We start from the raw sequence: 18,359 nt of genomic DNA on the forward strand, positions 1-18,359 counted from the left end.
TCCGACACCCCTCAAAGATGCCTTCATCTTTTTAAAATTATGTATTTTTATTCATTTGTGATTATTTTTGGCTGTGCTGTGTGGCTTGTGGGATCTTAGTTCCCCGAGCAGGTATCAAACCCAGGACTCCTGCACTGGGGTGAAGACTTAACCCCTGGACCACCCGGAAAGTCCCCAGAGTGAACATTCTAAAGCTTGGATCTGATCCTTTTAGCTCAGCGCCACCCCATGGGAATATAATAGGAACGACATGTGTACTTTTACTTTTTCCAGTAGTTACACTAAAAAAGTGAAGGAAACAAGTTAAATTCATTTTAATGCATACTTATTTGCCTCAGTGTATCTGAAACATCAGTTGATGTGCAATCAGTATGAAAGCCTCCTAATGTGATATCTTGCATTGCGTTTTTATTTATTCATCAGCAGCACTACTTGGCATTTGGGACCTTTGTTCCCTGGCTGGGGACTGAACCTGCGTCCCCTGCGATGGAAGGGCAGAGCCTTAGCCACTGGACCACAGGGAAGTCCCTCTTACGTTGTATTTTATCCTGCAACTTATCCCCATTCACCCTGGCCACCCTTCAAGGGCTTGACCGAGACTGTGGCCAGTGGGTATCGCACCGGACGCTGCAGGTCCAGCTCTTCAGCGTCTCTTTTTTATTTTACTTTATATGGCCATGCCCCTTGACTTTTGGGATCTTAGTTCCCCGAGCAGGGACTGAACCCAGGCCCCGGGCAGTGAGCGCACTGAGAGTCCTATCCACTGGACTCCCAGGGGATTCCTCGATGTCTCCATAATGGCAGCACATGGTGGCTGGCTTTCCCAGCCTTGTCCTTGTCCTGTCTTTGGCCCCAGGACATTTGCTGCTCTTTCTTTCCTATCTCTGTACTTCTGCCCACATCTTTCCGCCTCCCTGGCACTGTCTCCAAGTACCTGATCGCTACTCTCTTGCTGAACCTCATACCAACCCTGTAAGGTAGATACTACAACAACTCCCATTGTACAGACGGGAAAACAGAGGCTTGAAATGACTGGGCGGCTCACCAGTGCGATACGACTGGTGAGTGGCAGCTCTGGGCTCTGAACCACTCTGCTCTATTGAAGGAACCCTGTGGATGGAGCAGGGATGCTCCAGATGGGACTGGAATGGCCTTCCAGGGCAGGAGTGAGTGTCTGGTCAGCAGAGGTATTCAAGAAGCTGCTGAATGATGGCCCTTGGACTGGGGTGCCGTGGAGAAAGTTTCTGCACATTACCTACTCACTGCAGTCGCTATCAGGCACGCCAAAGGTGGCCAGGGCGAATGAGGTTGAGCTGCAGGTATAAAGTACAACATGAGGAGGATTGCTCTCCCTCGTGTGAGGAGTGTGTGGCTTCTGTGTAACAGATGGAGGGTGTGAAACCTCAGCTTAGACTGCAGGACTGGGGCAGGGTGGCGGGCTGACTGCGCGCTGAGCAGGTCTGAGACTCCAGGATGCCTTCCCACCCTGGGGCGGGGGGATGGACTGCAGTCAGCCTGTACGGGCAGGGCTAGCTCGGGCCGTGGCCCGGGTGGGGGAAGCCTTGACTTCCTCGTTAGTGGCGCGAGGCTCCCGTCTCTGCGTTGGTCTCTCCCCTGGACGGCCGGGCCACACATCCTCCCATTGTCAGCGCCAGTCCAGCACCTCTGTTAGTTTAGACTCGCTGTAAATATTTTTGGCAACACCGGGTGGCTCTCCTGCAGGCTGGTGCCGCGGGGCGTGAGTGGAGGTCTGGCCCGGCCGCCCCTTCCTGTCTTCTTTGCCGGCTCTGCTGTTTCCTGCCCTGCTCTCTCCTGCTCGAGGCCCCCTCCCCTCCCAGCCTCACAGGGATGGGAGGGGGAGGCCGAGCGGTGCAGGGGACAGGGGTGCCCCGTGGGGATGCCTGGAGGTGTTCCCTTTCCCTCCTCCGGGCTCCTCACTTTCCTCCTGGGCAAAGTCAAGTGTGCACAGCAGGTTAGCGGCTGCAAGCTCCTCGCCCGCAAAGGCCACTCTGCCCGCTCTCCTCATCTCCCCTCGCTGACTTTGGAGGAGTCTGTTTATCCAGCCCACTCCATTTGTTAAATAATGACGGATGCGTCTTCCCACCTTTTGTTCACCAGGGCATCCTGAGCCGCATGGAGTCACCAGAGCCAGCACGTCGGTCGAGGTGTGAAATCCAAGCCCAGCAGGCAGAGAGGGTGACCTCCTTCAGGGGGCGGAGGGGTTTTATGAAACGCTGATGCTGGGCCCGGAGACTTCCTCTCCCCCTTTACTGGCCTCGCAGGGCCCCTGACCTCAGCTTGGGAATCAAAGGCCTCAGTGCCTTTTAGGAGTCTTTTCTCTTCGAAGTAATGGGAAACTTGCCCCCCATCCAGGTGGTCTTAAGGAAAGCCCTGAGTGCCTCTGAAGGTATAGAGATGGTGCTCCTTCTGGCTGCAGCCCAATCATCCCTGCGTATTTATTAGTGATCCGTTAAGTCTAGGGTGGACTGCAAGAAGATCCAACCAGTCCGTCCTAAAGGAAATCAGTCCTGAATATTCACTGGAAGGACTGAGGCTGAAGCTGAACTTCCAATACTTTAGCCACCTGATGCGAAGAGCTGACTCACTGGAAAAGACCCTGAGGCTGGGTCTTTTCAGGAAATTAGGGAAAGATTGAGGGCAGGAGGGAAAGGGGGCGATAGAGGCTGAGATGGTTGGATGGCATCACCGGCTCAATGGACATGAATTTGAGCAAACTCAGGGAGACAGTGAAGGACAGGGAAGCCTGGAGTGCTGTAGTCCATGGGGTCACAAAGAGTCAGACATGACTTAGTGAGTGAACAAGTGTAGGGTTCTGTGCTTAGTAATGGGGGGAAGTGGGTAGTGATGGGTAAGGAGCTGAGAGAGGCGGGTGTGGAGATAAGGAGAGGCTTCCACATTCCTCTTACTCACAGTCTAACAAACAGCCCATTAGATGGAGTTTGGTTCCATGACAGGGAAGACGACACTGCCCGTCCGTGACTTCTGCATCCAGAGAGCCAGTGTGCTTTTGTCTTTTGACTTTTTTTTTTTAAACAGGAAATCCACTTCTCCAATCCCCTCTGGGAGTCACTGCCACAATCCCCAGAGTTGCAGAAAGCTAGCTCCTGCTGGCTCAGCATCCTCATGGGCTGACAGGGAAGCTGAGGCTCAGAGAGGGGAAGAGCCTTGTCCAGGGGCACACAGCAAGCCAGTCATTCAGGCTTCAGCTCGAACGTTGGCGACTCCTAGGAGGGCCCCAGGTTTCAGTGGTCTGCCTTGTCAAAAACCGGCCCCTTTCCTTGTGTTTCCTCTGTTATCGTCCATAACTTCCTGAGTTCGTTGCATTTACTGACGGCTTATTTATTTTGCCTGTTTCCTGCCTCTAGAAGGTATGTTCAGGGGATCGGGGATTCGGTCTGAATTGTTCCCACTATAGTAGCTGCTCAATAAATATTTGCTTATTGAGTGAATGAATCTGTGATCAAGATGAAATTGGTCATCTTAGAATATGAAGGGGCTCATGTTTGTCGGCCCCCGGGCCAGTGGGTTTTCCCGCATTTGCTATCCGGAGATCCCAGGCCATCCAAGAGTCCTGGCATCCGGCCTGGGGCTTTGAAGGAACACCAAATGGCCAGGGGGGCAGATGGGGCCCCTGAGGGTGGGGGTCTGCTTTAGTGACCAGAGGCAGCTGGCCATTTGCTGTGGTCAGATAAGCTGAGATGGGCACCCCGCCCGCTCCCCCGCCCCGCCCGCCCCTGCTCAGAGGCTGCGTCCAGCTGTGAGGGGTGCAGCTTGTGCCCGAGGGAAGGGGGCAAAGGGCCCCATGGCCCCGGGTGGCTCCTGACGCTGTGCCCGAGGGAAGGGGGCAAAGGGCCTCATGGCCCCAGGTGGGTCCTGACGCTGGAGTGCAAAGCGGAGCTGTGGTGCCAGGGGGCTGCTGCGGGCGGCAGGGAGGAGCTAGAGCCCACGGGGCAGGGAGGCAGGCGTCCACCCTGAGGTCCTGGCCTGGGGCTGGGCCGGGCGAGGCTCCGTTTTGCCCTCGTCCCAGCTCTCAGAGAGAGGTGCCCCTTCCTGTCCTCACAGAGCCCTCAGCCCAACACACATGCGTACCCCAGGCACACCCAGCTCCCGTCTGCTCACAGCCGCCCCGTGTGAGCCTGCCCGCTGGCGAGTGTACATGGCCACACACGGCCACACACAACCACACAGGGACACACATGGCCACACACAACCGCACACAACCACACACGACCACACACGGCCACACACAAACACACACGGCCACACACAACCACACATGGCCACACATGGACACACACAGCCACACATAATCACACATGGACACACACAGCCACACATAATCACACATGGACACACACAACCACACACAATCACACACGGCCACACACAGCCACACACAGCCTGAGCCGAGCCAGTCTCTGCTTTCTGGGCCTGGGACCACAACCCAGGGTGGGGAGGGTGAGGGCAGTGGACTCCCTGACTCAGAAACCCCCCACCCCCAGCGGTCTGGGCGCTCCTCAAAGGAACCCGCAGCGGGTCCTGGGCGCCGGGCTGCCAGGCTCATCACAATACCCTGAAGAAATCACCCAGGAGAGGGAGAAGGCCCCCGGGAAACCCGCCTGGCCTCTCCAGGGCCGGCCAGCCCAGGGGGACACGGGCCAAGGCTCGGCCTTGCTGCTGGTCTGCCAGATGGCTCAGGGTGGATGCTTCTGGTCGACTCAGCAAAAAGGTCCCCTCATTAGTTCAGCAGAGCCGCCCTGAGGTGACGGCCCCATCTTTCCCTGAGCACATGTTCCCTCGACTCTAACTCAGCAGACACACCAGTGCCAAGCTGAAGGGGACAGAAACGAAAAGCAGGTTCTGCCCAGGCACGCTCTGCCTGGGGAGGGCTGGCTTCTTTTTCTTTCTTTTTTTTTTTAAAGCACTTTTTATTATATTAAAAAAAATCTTTTATTTTGTATTAGGGTATAACTGATTAACTCTGTTATGATAGTTTCAGGGGGATGGGGAAGGGGCTCATCCATGCATATACACATATCCACTCTCCCCCAAACCCTCCTCCCATCCAGGCTGCCACATGACATGGAGCAGAGTTCCCTGTGCTGTACAGCAGGTCTGGTTGATTATCCATTCTAAACACAGTGGAGTGTACATGTTATCCCAAACTCCCTAGCTATTCCTTCCCCTGTGGCAACCATAAGTTCGTTCTGGAGAGGGCTGACTTCTGAGCCCTTGGTGCGCATAAGGTCAGTCTCCCATGACTGGTCCCGTTGACCCAACGTTCATCCTCTGCACTGGGTGGCCAGGCGCCTTGGGTGTCAGCCTCGGAGAGGAGTCGGGCTGGCTGCTCCATGCAGGCTGCCATCTTGGGGGCGCTCAGACCATCTGGTTCCAGCTGGTTCTTGGCCGGGGCGGGGGTGGGGAATGGGGGGCAGATCTTATCAGCATTCCACCCTTTCTGGCCCCAGTCGATAGCCCCCTCCCGGGGGCTAGCTCCCTAGTGCCTCCCATTTCACCGAGTCTGGTTCCTCTGGTAAGATTAACTGTTTCTCTGAGTCAGAGAGCCTGGAAGCCAAAGGATTAAAGAGATGGATGAGTATCCTCTCCCGCAGGGTCTCAAGCTCCTGTCTGCTTTGGGATTCAAGTGGGAGCAGCCATGAACAGCTGGCTGATTTGGGGACACTCCGAGCTCACTCGCTCCCCTCTTGTGTTCCTAACTGCAAAGAGCACATCTTTCTGAGAGAAACAGAGAAGCTCTGGATTCACTGGGAGTCTTGATTTTGGCTTTTATCCTGGAAGGTCCTGGGTAGTCATTTTTATTCATAACAGGGCCATCTCTTGTGACCTGACCTGAACTGGTCCCTACAGAGCCCTTAGGTCCCTTTTGACAGGTCAAGGTCATCATTGATGAAGTCTTTTGTTCAGTCGCTCAGTCGTGTCCCACTCTTTGTGACCCCATGGACTGCAGCACGCCAGGCCTCCCTGTCCATCACCAACTCCTGGAGTTTACTCAAACTCATGTCCATTGAGTCGGTGATGCCATCCAACTATCTCATCCTCTGTCGTCCCCTTCTCCTCCCGCCTTCAGGCTTTCCCAGCATCAGGGTCTTTTCAAATAACGTGGCTGAAAGTTAACCATTTTCATCCAAGCTTGCAGTCAGGTTATAATGACAGCCGTTATGCCACTTGTACATTCTTCTTCTTCTTTTAAATGGCTTTCTTCTTATTAGTTTTTGCTCATTCAGTCCCTGTAACTTTATTTATTTATTACTCTCCATTATCTTTTTGTCATCTTTTTTTCCTGGTTGGTAAACAGCAAAGGAACTCAGCCATACATATACCTGTATCCCTTCTCTCCCAGATTCCCCTCCCATCCAGACTGCCACATAACACTGAGCAGAGTTCCCTGTGCTGTAGGGTAAGACCTTGTTGATTATTTAAATATCGCAGTGAAATGAGGTGTGCCTGTCCTTTTCTTTTGGCTGAGCCGCACAGCATGTGGGATCTTAGTTCTCTGACTGGGGATCAAACCCCTACCCCCTGTGTTGGCAACTCGGGGTCTTAACCACTGGGCCACCAGGGAAGTCCTCCTGTACCGTCTTCGTTAGACAAATGTGCCGGAGCAAGCAGACCCCAGGCAATTCCTATTCTGTGTCTTGTGAGATCAGGGAAGCCCCAGATGGATCCTCTTGGATGCCCGGACCTCCACGTTGCAGATGGCAACCCTTCCAGAGGCTGGTCTTGCTAACTTTCCACCTGGCGTCTGACAAGGGGGATCCTCTTTGGGGAAGGCAGGTGGCAGGGCAGTTTTACATGCACTGTCTGTTGCCTGGCAGGGGTCTCATACCCAGTTCAATCAAGGGTTGGGAGGATCTCCAAGCTATTTGTCAATCTATTTTTAATTTCACCAAAGAGAGGTTGTTTTGAAGTCAATCTCGGATACCCTGGTACCGTCCTATCTTTTTATGATGCTCAGCAGAGGACAGCTGCCTCAATAGAAAGAGCTGGAGGGACTTCCCTGCTGGGCCAGTGGTTAAGACTCTGCACTCCCAGTGCAGGGAACTTGGGTTCGATCCCTAATTGGGGAACTAAGATCCTGCATGCTGCCTGGCGTGGCCAGAAAGTATTTGATTAAAAAACAAACAAACAAACAAAAAGTTGGAGTTTTTCCTCTGGGAATGTAGTGGTTTAGTTCATGGACTTGGTTCAAAATCTGATTTGACCTTGGTCAAATCACATCACATCCCTGTACCTCAGGGTCCTTATCTGTAAACTGAAATGAATAAAGGTATCTACTTTCGAGAGGGATTCTGCCAATTGAAAGAGATAAGGAAGACATAAAATAGGAAATGCTTCAAGGAATGCCTAGCACGTGGTAAGTAAGTGCTTCATGAGAAAGACCAACAGGCTCTCCTTGGCGTGTTGCCTTTAGGGAAAGGCCGTCCAAGATCGCCAGGGCCTTCCTTATCTCTCCTTTCCTGCCTCTCCCCACGGCACCCTGAGGCTCTGACCATGCCTGTTTTCATTTCCCTGTCTTTGCATTTTATGTTTCTTCTTCCTGACCTGTCCTTCCTGTTTTTCTGCTTCCTTCTATTCCGGGTAAGTTCCCACTCGAAGGGCACCGCGTGGGGGCCTGGGAACATGTTTTAGTTATCCTGCCGAATCATTTTTATAGGTGGAGTCCCCCAAATTTACAAACATGAGAATTTCCCATTACATTTAGAATCTGGAATTAGGTTGAAAAAAACAGATGTCAAGCTAGTTCCCCATTTCTGGGTGGTAACCAGACACTGGGCGTTGGAGAGGCCTCTTTTCGATGGAGTGGTGGAGTGGATTTTCGTTTTTCATTCTCACCTTTCTTGTTTTATTGACACATTTTATTTGGCGTTGGGGTATAGCCGATTAACGATGCTGTGACCGTTTCAGGCGCACAGCCAACTGACTCAGTCACCCATATACATGTATCCATTCTGCCCCAAACTCCTCTCCTACCCAGACTGCCACATAACGTTGAGCAGAGTTCCCTGGGCTCTACGGCAGGTCTTTGCCGGTTATCCAGTTTAAAAAATATTTATTTATTTGGCTGCATCTCAGTTGCTACACGCAGGTTTCTCTCTAGCTGTGGCTCGCAGGCTCCAGAGCGTGCAGATTCAGTGGTTCTAACACATGGGCTTAGGCGCCCTGTGGCCTGTGGGATCTCAGCTACCTGGCCAGGGATTGAACCTAAGTCTCCTGCTTTGGAAGGTGGATTCTTAACCACTGGACCACCAGGGAAATCCCTGGTTATCCATTTAAGATATAGCAGCATGTGTATGTCAATCTCCAACTCCCCAACTATTTCTTACCCCTACTCTTTCCCCCTGGAAACCTTCGGTTCCTTCTCCTAAGTCTGTGAGTCTGTTTCTTTTCTGTAAATAAGTTCACTTCTGTGATGGAGTGTGCTTGCTCCAGTCTGCCACAGTGTCTACCCTCCCTATTGTCTCAAACTGATTGTTTTCCCCATACACATTTTTAGCCTGGCCCTTGTGAGTATGTGAGTTTGAGGGTCCCTTGTTGAAGACCTCTAGAGAAGATTTTCGGACCAACTCTTGCTTGAGATGACGGATTCTAACTTTGTAAGCCTTGTGCTTTGACTGTGGCCAAGACTCTTCTGATTTTGCTCCCTCTCACGCTTGCCCAACGTAGATGGCAATTTTTAACCCTATCTTGTTCATGGCTCCCTCCTTCCTGCCCAGAGGTCCTGGAGAGGCAAATGGACAGGGCAAGGTCATTTTCTATGGGATGCTGCCCATGGCATGGACTGCCTCTTTTTCCATCTCCTCCTTCAGTTTTAACTTCCTGATCCCCACAAGGTCTTATAGAAACTTCCTGGTCCATGCAGAGCAGGAAGAACTCAAGGACCAAAATGTATCTGTGTTCTCACTGCATAGTAATTCAAACAGCCACTCTTCCATATATGGACTCCCCTTTTCCTTCATCCATCTGCTTACTCATTCACTCAACCACCATTTAGTGACCACCTACTACATGCCAGGCACTGCTTTATGCTAGGAGCAGAGGAAAAGCAAAGGAACAAAACCAAGAGAAAATTTATCCTGTGTCTTTGGGCAAGACCTTTACCTTGTTCAGCCTCCGTTTCCCCATAGACCTGATGGCTGGATTAGACATCCTTCAGCCTAGGGTTTCTTTCTGCTGTGACCCTGCCCCCGCATCCTCTGACGCTTCCCGCGCTCTCTGAAAACTGCAGTCCGCTCACAGCTGATGGATCCTACAGATATGTCTCTGTCACTGGGTCTGTGGAGCACAAACACCCTCCTGGAGAGGCTCAAGGCTGAGGTGTTAAAGAGGATGACGGGCAGGGGAGGGTAGGGGAAATCTGGTCTGGGTGGGGGCTGGGAGGGCAGGAGGGGAGCGGGGGAAGATGGACCTGAGGGGCTAGACTGGCCTGCCAGGTGGGCCTGCCAGATGCTCGGACCATTCTGCGAAATCTCACACCCTCCTGCCCCCTACCCTCCCAGCTCCAGCTCAGGCTGGCTTTCAACCTGCATAATTTGCCCCATTTAGAGGGGCTGGGAGGGGGTGAGAACGGGGAAGGGGGGGTTGGAAGCAGAGGCCTGATGAGAGGTTCTGCAAAAACCCGGAGGAATCCAGAGAGAGAGTGAGAGAGAGAGAGACAGAGGCTGGGTCAGGCGCAGAGCAGGCTGCAAACCACAGATAACATCCTGCCCAGCACGGCAGGGGTCAATTTGGTCCACTTGCCCAGTGACAAGAAAAGAAAAAAAAAAAAAAGTGGGCTGTAACTTCAGGATCCTAAGACTCACAAGTGAGGGGCTGGTCTGGAGGTGGGAGGAGGGAGGAACAGCCAAGGAGGAGACAGAGGCTCAGGAGGGCGCGAGGAAGTGTCTGAGAAGAGGCTGGGGCCGCTGGAGGGACGCCTGCAGGAGCCAGGCCTCCTCCTCCTGGGTCCTGGGAGCCGCTGCCGCCGTTGGACACCTCCAGCCCTGCCTGCTTGCCTCCCCGAGGCTGCCAGCCAGAGCTCAGGGTGCTTGGCTGAGCCCCATACCCCAGGGGGGACCCCCAGCTGACCTCTGCGTGCCCCAGCATGGAAGAAGGTGGCGAGTACGACGGATACTATGGGGCGGACAACCAGTCTGAGTGTGAGTATGAGGACTGGCAGTCCTCCGGCGCCCTCATCCCCGCCATCTACATGGTGGTCTTTGTCCTGGGCACGGCGGGCAACGGGCTGGTGCTCTGGACCATCTTCCGTAGCGGCCGTGACCGGCGGCGGGCGGCCGACGTCTTCATCGCCAGCCTGGCGGTGGCTGACCTCACCTTCGTGGTGACCCTGCCGCTCTGGGCCACCTACACCTATCGGGACTACGACTGGCCCTTCGGGGCCTTCGCCTGCAAGCTCAGCAGCTATCTCATCTTCGTCAACATGTACGCCAGCGTCTTCTGCCTCACCGGCCTCAGCCTGGACCGCTACCTGGCCATCGTGAGGCCGGTGGCCAACGCCCGGCTGCGGCCGCGGGTCGGCGGCGCCGTGGCCACGGCCGGCCTGTGGGCGCTGGCCGGCCTGCTCGCCCTGCCCGTGCTGGTCTTCCGCGCCACCAGCACCGTGCTGCAGGCGGAGAATACCACCAGGGTGCAGTGCTACATGGACTACTCGCTGGTGGCCGGCCCCGACGCTGAGTGGGCCTGGGAGGTGGGCCTGGGCGTCTCGTCCACCGCGCTGGGCTTCGCGGGGCCCTTCGCGGTCATGCTGACCTGCTACTTCTGCATCGGCCGCACGGTGGCCGGCCACTTCGGCAAGGAGCGCGCGCGGGGCCTGCGCAAGCGCCGGCGGCTGCTGGCCATCATCGCCGTGCTGGTGCTGACCTTCGCGCTCTGCTGGCTGCCCTACCACCTGGTCAAGACCCTCTACGTGCTGGGCAGCCTGATGCGCTGGCCCTGCGCCTTCGACCTCTTCCTCATGAACGTCTTCCCCTACTGCACGTGCATCAGCTACGTCAACAGCTGCCTCAACCCCTTCCTCTACGCCTTCTTCGACCCCCGCTTCCGCCAGGCCTGCGCCTCGGTGCTCTGTTGGGGCCGCCGGGGCTGCGGAGGAGCCTGGCGCGCGAGCGGCGGCGGCGGCGGCGGCCGGGGCGGCGGCGGCGGGGACAAGTCAGCCAGCTCCTCCTCCTCGGCGTCGTCGGGGCAGAGCCAGGGCCCCGGGCCCGGCGGCGCGGGGAAGGGCGGGGAGCCGACGCCGGAGAAGTCCATCCCCTACAGCCAGGAGACCCTCCTGGTGGACTAGGGCCGGGGTCGCCCGCCCGGGGCCCCTTGCTCTCTAAAGGGCGGGGAGCTGGCGAGGGGGCGGGGGCCCCCTTCTCTGGTGCACTTGACTCCTCTCCCTGCTCCCCGCATCGGTCTTGTCCTCCTTCCCCCCTGGGAAGTGCTTCTTCAGAGGTTTGTGGGTCTGGAGGGTAAGAGAGGGAAGCCCGCAGCCCCCGAACTCCGCTGCTCAGTCTCTGTGAGACTGACCTTGCATGTCTCTGAAATGCTCCCAGCCTCAGTGTCTCTCCGTGCGGATAAGACGGAGGAACTGAACTGATGTGCGTCCAGGCTCCATCAACGTTCATTTCCCCCCAGCCCTTTTCCTGGATCTCCAGCTCCCCTTACCGGTTCCTTTTAGTTTTTACCCCTTTTTCCTCCTTCTGTTCCCCTCCTTGCCCCCACCAAGTGCAATTTCTCCTCTGAATCCTTACCTCTTGGCTCCCACATCCTCCCCCATGGCTCATCCTCCTACTCCCTCAGTCTCTCTCTCTTTTTACTTCCTTGTTCTGAAGGGCCCCTAAGGGTTAAGGCGTCTGAAGCTCGCAGACACTGCCCGGTTCAAGCTCTTTGTCCCTGAGGCCCCGGGGAGGGGAGGGAATGGACCTAGCTGAGATGGGCTGGGTGTCAGCAAAGTTGCAGCTCCTGGCTCTGCAGCTGTGAGCTCCAGAGCTTCACTCCAACTTGGATCGGTTCGCAGGCGTTTCAGGCCCTGCAGGTCGAGCGATGCGTGAAGGGGGGGTCCCTTCTTGCAGCCCACCAGCTAGACACGCTTTCTACACATGTCCTTAGCCCCTTTCCTCCATCCTCTCTTTTCTGCAGGAACTGGAAGGCAGTGGGGTTGGTGTAGCAACAGCCTCCTTGGTTTCATGATATGAGCGGGGAGTTGGGAAAGGAAAAGTAGAAAGAGGGGGCGTCTGCGTTTGGTCTAAGGGCTGCTCGGGCCCCCTCCCCAAATCCTCATCTCTCCAACTTCCTCCAGACCTGCAAGCGGCCGACCTTTCCCTGTCTCTCCATCTGACATCCCCAGGACATTCTTCTTGGGCGCTGGCCTGAGTGGGTGCCAAGGATCCCTTTGATGGGGGGCGGGGGCCACCTGCTTTGTGTGTGTGCATGTGTGTAGACAAGGATGGGTGAAACCTGAAGCCTGGGCGCCTGGGTCACTTGGATGAACACCCCCTGCTCTGCACATCTCTGCTCTTCACACAATATCCTTGAGGGAAGAAGGGACATAGGAGGCAATTTAGAATGAGTCCACCCCCACTGGTTTGGGGGGCTCTGACGGCTGGTCCGCATGTTAAGAGAGAAGTGTGAGCGTGTACTCAGGCTCCCTGTAGGGAATCCCTCCTCAAGGCAGCTGGAGTGCAATGCTCAAAGAAGTCCTGGACTCTGGGTCCCTCTGCTGCAGTCCCTGGTTCTAAGAGGGAGATGAGAGAGAGAGCTTCAGAGGTTCCCTTGACTCCTTTCCCATGCCTGCCAACCTGTTTTGAATTTATAAGCATTTTCTTCATCACCCTTTGTTTTTTCAGGGTCAGTGGCCCTCTTCTTGGTGGGGGTTGGGGGCGGTGCCTGGGGTGGAAAGCACTGGGTGGGTTTTTCCTGACCTCCCCATCAGGATGGGAGCCCCGTGGCTTCTCCTGCTGGGCTGGGGGGCTAGGAACGGGCACTGGGGCAGACATGACCGCTGCACCGCCAGAGGATGGAGATGCTGCTGGGGCTTTGTGCACCCAGGGCGCGGCCTGTGTATTCCGGGTTTTGTTCTTAGAGGACACGGAACGTGAAGGACAAGACAGGAGCCGCGGGGGCAGGAAGAAGCCAGCCTGATGTCAGTGCACGTGCTGACCTTGGCTGGGATGGAGCCAGCTCCAGAGGCAGAGCGCGGGCTGGACAGAAGGGTCTCGGCTCACTCCTTCCATCTCAAGCCAGGGTCTTCACAGACTCACGTTCTCAGCCCAGGGCTGTCCCCAGAGCATCCAGGCAAGGCTGGAGGAAGCTTCGAGAAGGGAGGAGGGGGCTCCTCTGAGGCCCCATCGGTGGTCTTGGACAGACGGTGGAGGAGGCAGCCGCTGCTCCGCTTGCCCCTTCTTTGGAATGTCTGTGCTATTTTTTGACCCTGTTAGTCACTGTGGTTCATGAAAAATAAATTTTTCCGTGTGTGTGTGTGTGTGTGTGTGTGTGTAGCTACTGTGTCTGAAGCTTTTTCTCACACGGCTGCCTTGGAATGAGGAAAGGACCCCCAGGTTGCAACTGTTATGCTGGGAGGTGGGCTGAGTAGGCTGAGGGGAGCTGTGGGAGGAAAGGGGGCACAAAGGGGTCGAATGGGAAACTGGGGGCATGGGGTGAGGTCAGGGAAGACCAAGAAAACAGAGAGGTGGGCAGCAGCTGAGCTTCTGGGCCTGGGAAGCGTGGAGCATGTGGGTACATGTGCTGGAGTCCAGAGCACAGGCCTGGGGGACATGCCAACCCTCCTTTCCGCAGGGTGGACTGCAGTCCATCCATTCAGCTGTCCCCTGTGTTCATTTACTGTCGCTACTGACTTGCTTGTTCATCCATAGTCACATGAGCATTCATTCAGTCTGGACCAGAAGTTCAAAGGCCTGTCCTCCATGCAGAGTCAACCTGTCCAGTTCTGTAAATACCCGTTCCAGAGGGTCACCCCAGACCGACGGAGTCAGAAGCTCCTGGAATCATCCCAGGTGGTCACGGTGATGAAAAGCCCTTCAGATGGTTTCCGAGGGTGGTCAGGTTTGGGAAATTGTCCATCCGGACAGATTCTGCCACACTAGAGGACACAAAGCTAGAGAGAGCCAGGGGGAAGCGGGCTCTGGGCGGCCACTGATCTGAGAGGAAGGAGCAGAAGTGATCCCCGGGGGACGTATCTCACCCAGAGGGGGTCACCGCCTTGCACAAAGACCTCTGGTACTAATACTGTCAGCGATGACCCTTAAGCACGCACCATAGCAGCCCGAGAGGAGCGCTTCCCCTCCGCTCCCTCCTGGGGCCCTGTGGCCCTCTGCCAGCCGCCTCCCTTTGCTGATGACAGAGTGAAGACGCCCAAAGTCAAATGAGGCAGGGCCAGGGGGCTGGGGTGGACGTGAGATCCCATCCTAAGGCATCTGAGAGTCCTGGGGAGCCCTCGATGAAGGGGGCTGGGGCTGGGAGGGGAATGGAGGGAAATGCATGAGAGACAGAGAGAGGGAGACAGAGAGAGAGAGAGGGAGAAACAGAGAGAGAGGGAAGCAGAGACAGAGACAGAGAGACAGAGAGATACAGAGAGACAGAGACAGAGAGAGACAGAGAGATACAGAGAGACAGAGACAGAGAGAGAGACAGAGAGAGAGAGAGGGAGAGACAGAGAGAGACAGAGAGAGAGGGAGGGAGAGACAGAGAGACAGAGAGATAGAGAGAGAGGGAGGCAGAGACAGATACAGAGAGACAGAGAGATACAGACAGACAGAGAGAGAGAGAGGGAAAGACAGGGAGAGAGAGACAGAGAGATACAGAGAGACAGAGACAGAGAGAAAGGGAGAGAGAGAGATACAGAGAGATACAGAGAGACAGAGACAGAGACAGAGAGAGAGAGAGGGAGAGACAGACAGAGAGATAGAGAGAGAGACAGAGAGAGAGGGAGACACAGAGATAGAGAGATACAGAGAGACAGAGAGAGAGGGAGGCAGAGACAGATACAGAGAGACAGAGAGATACAGACAGACAGAGAGAGAGACAGGGAGAGAGAGACAGAGAGAGAAATACAGAGAGACAGAGAGATACAGAGAGACAGAGACAGAGAGAAAGGGAGAGAGAGAGATACAGAGAGATACAGAGAGACAGAGACAGAGACAGAGAGAGAGAGAGGGAGAGACAGACAGAGAGATAGAGAGAGAGACAGAGAGAGAGGGAGACACAGAGATAGAGAGATACAGAGAGACAGAGAGAGAGGGAGGCAGAGACAGATACAGAGAGACAGAGAGATACAGACAGACAGAGAGAGAGACAGGGAGAGAGAGACAGAGAGAGAAATACAGAGAGACAGAGAGATACAGAGAGACAGAGACAGAGAGAAAGGGAGAGAGAGAGATACAGAGAGACAGAGAGAGACAGAGAGACAGAGAGAGACACACAGAGAGAGACAGAGACAGAGACACAGAGAGAGGGAGAGAAAGAGATACAGAGAGAGAGACAGAGAGAGAGATACAGAGAGGCAGAGACAAAGAGAGGGAGACAGAAAGGGAGAGACAGGGAGAGAGACAGAGAGAGAGAGACAAAGAGAGTACAGAGAGGCAGAGAGAGATAGAGACAGAGAGAAGGGGAGAGCGATACAGAGAGACAGAGATAGAGAGATACAGAGAGAGAGACAGAGACAGAGAGAAAGGGAGAGAGAGAGATACAGAGAGAGACAGAGAGAGATACAGAGAGAGATAGACAGAGAGAGGGAGACAGAGCGGGGGGAGATACAGAGAGACAGAGAGAGAGACAGAGTTGAAGAGAGACAGAGGGAGAGAGATGAGACAGAGGGAGACAGAGGGAGAGACAGAGGGAGAGACAGAGAGAGAGACAGAGAGTGAGTGGGGAAAGAGCAGAGCCGGAGGGAGGGGCAGCCGGGAGCAGAGCTGGGGGCCGGGAGGGGGCTGGAGGGGGGGTCTGTGCGCGTCTGCCCGCTTCTGAAACTCACCAGGGGAACCCACAGGGCGCTGGCGGTGTTTACTTATTATTCTGCAGATGCTGTCACAGAACCTTACCCTCTCTCGGGGAGACTGGAGATGAGCTTTCCAGAGTGACAAGGTGGTAGAGCTCGTGGTGGTTTTGTGTGTTCACACGTTTCTTCGTCCGTTCGCTCAGGCATCTGCTTACCCCACGAGCCCTTATTTATTACTGATGCCCAGGCAGCGGGCTGGGCACAGGGTCAGATGGAGAACAGGCCGTCGGGGCTCCCGGCGGTGCAGACACACCGCTAGATGAGCAGTTAGAGCGGAGTTCTGAGAGGGGGAGTGTGCAAAGTGTTCTGCGGGGCTGGCGGGGACAGTGAGTGACAGACTGGAGACAGACTCCATGCCAGGAGCTTGCTCTCTGAAGGGCAGAGGCTGGGTGGTGAGCGGGGAGCCTTCTCTATGCAGAGGAAAACTCAGAATTAAGAGATAGGAGAGAGTGCAGCCCACGTCCCCAGCAACCAGAAAGGTGCCCACCCCCACCCCAGCTCTGGCAGGGGAGCCGGAGACAGAGAAAAACTTGCCCAGATCTCTGCGTGTGTCTGAGGAGCAGACTGGGGGCTGGGACTATGACCCAGGTCTCTAGACCACTTTGCACGATCAGAGATTTCTCTGCTTTTGGTGACTGCTCGCTTCTCCCCTCCCTGGGCCTGAGCTGCCTTCTTCTGAGAGGTCTGCTGGGGTCTCCTACACAGGGGCTGTGAGAGCTGGGCCCTCCATCTCTGGGCTTGTTGGAGACAGAGGCTGAGAAGGGATTGCTGGATCCCTTGGAAAGGCCAGCCCTAGAAGCTGGGTGATGGGGCGCGACACACTTTGGATGCAATGTCCCCACCATCCCAGCTGGTACCGCTGTGTCTGAGCTCCAGGGAGTTCAAAGCCTGAGGGTCCCGACCTCTTTCAGTTGCTGCTCAAATGTTTATAAAGTGACAATTAGCAATTGTAGAAAGACACAAAGGGAGTTTAAAGTCAAGTCCAAAAGGAAACAGATTTGGAGATGTTGGGCTGACTTTAGAAGTTTGCATTAATAGAATATCAAGCAATGTTTATTGAGTTATTTTTTCAGCAAACTTTTATTCAGTGTCTGCCGTGTGCCTGGGGCTGTCTTAGAAGCTGGGGATACTGAGGTGAATGAGAAACCATCCTTGTCATCACGGAGAAACTTGAAAGACCTTTCTAGTCTTACCCATTGAATAGATGGGTAAACTAAGGCCCGCGGAAGGCAAAGGGTTTACACAAAGTCATGCGGTGGGACGATGGCAAAGGAACCCAGGCTTCTCACTGCCAGGCGAAGGGCATGTGCCACGGCTCCAGGCTTAGCAAAGAGAGGTCTTTTTTGGAGATGGTGATAGCAAGTGGAGAGGGTCAGAACAGTGAAGAACGGCTACTGGGCAGGGTGGGGGCACAAAGGTACTTGAGGATCATTATCCATATTTTTGTTAACTTTTTATTTTAGAAGAGTTTTAGATTTACAGAAAAGTTGCTCAGCTAGTACAGACAGTTCCCATAGATTCCACATCCAATTTCCTGTATTATTGGCAACTTGCATTAATGCCACACACTGGTCACAATTCATGAAGCAATATTAGCACAATAATGATTAATTAGGTCCACACCTTATTCAGACTTCCTCACCTTTTACCTACTGTCCTAGGACACCATCCAGGATACCTCATTGCGTTTTACAAATTTTTAATTTGGAGGATAATTGCTTTGCAATGTGGTGTTGGTTTTTGCTGTGCGACAAAATGAATCAACTATATGAGTACACATGTCCCCTCCCTCTTGGACCCGCCCCACCCCCGCCGCACCCGTCCGGGTGATCACAGAGCCCCGAGCTGAGCCCCGTGTTGCGCGGCAGCTCCCCACCAGCTCTGCTTTGCACATGGTGGTGTACGTACCAGCGCTGCCCTCTCAGTTTACCCCATGGTCTCCTTCCCACTGTACCCACCTGTCCACTCTCTGTGTCTGTGCCTCTCTTCCAAGGAGGTTCATCGGCATTATTTTTCTAGATTGCACACATGTGCGTTAATATATGATACTTGCTTTTCTCTTCCTGACTTACATCACTCTGTATGACAGACTCTAGGTTCATTCACCTCACTACGACGGACTCAATTCCATTCCCTTTTTTATGGCCGAGTAATATTCCACTGTATCGATCCACCACAATTCTTTATCCATTCATCTGTTGATGGACACCCGGGGTTTCTTCCATGTCTTGGCTACCGTAAATAGTGCTACTCCTCGCTGTGTTCTGTCTTCATGTCTTTTGAAGCTCCTCTTGGCTGTGACGGCTTTGTGTTCGAGGACCCTGAG

The 18,359-nt window shown here is 54.6% G+C and overlaps 1 protein-coding gene across 1 annotated transcript; it reads left to right on the forward strand.

Annotated features, from left to right (window-relative positions):
• The first annotated feature begins 9,844 nt into the window (after positions 1–9,844).
• APLNR (apelin receptor) lies at positions 9,845–13,503 on the forward strand. Its single transcript, XM_006080714.3, has one exon. The coding sequence runs from the start codon at positions 10,124–10,126 to the stop codon at positions 11,318–11,320; it is 1,197 nt and encodes a 398-aa protein (XP_006080776.1). The 5' UTR covers positions 9,845–10,123; the 3' UTR covers positions 11,321–13,503.
• The last annotated feature ends 4,856 nt before the right edge of the window (positions 13,504–18,359 follow it).

Source organism: Bubalus bubalis, chromosome 16 (assembly GCF_019923935.1).
Source record: "Bubalus bubalis isolate 160015118507 breed Murrah chromosome 16, NDDB_SH_1, whole genome shotgun sequence".
Lineage (NCBI taxonomy): Eukaryota > Metazoa > Chordata > Mammalia > Artiodactyla > Bovidae > Bubalus > Bubalus bubalis.

Excerpts from the sequence above, each read along its gene's own strand:
- APLNR (XM_006080714.3), top strand. The coding sequence starts at position 10,124 with ATGGAAGAAGGTGGCGAGTACGACGGATACTATGGGGCGGACAACCAG.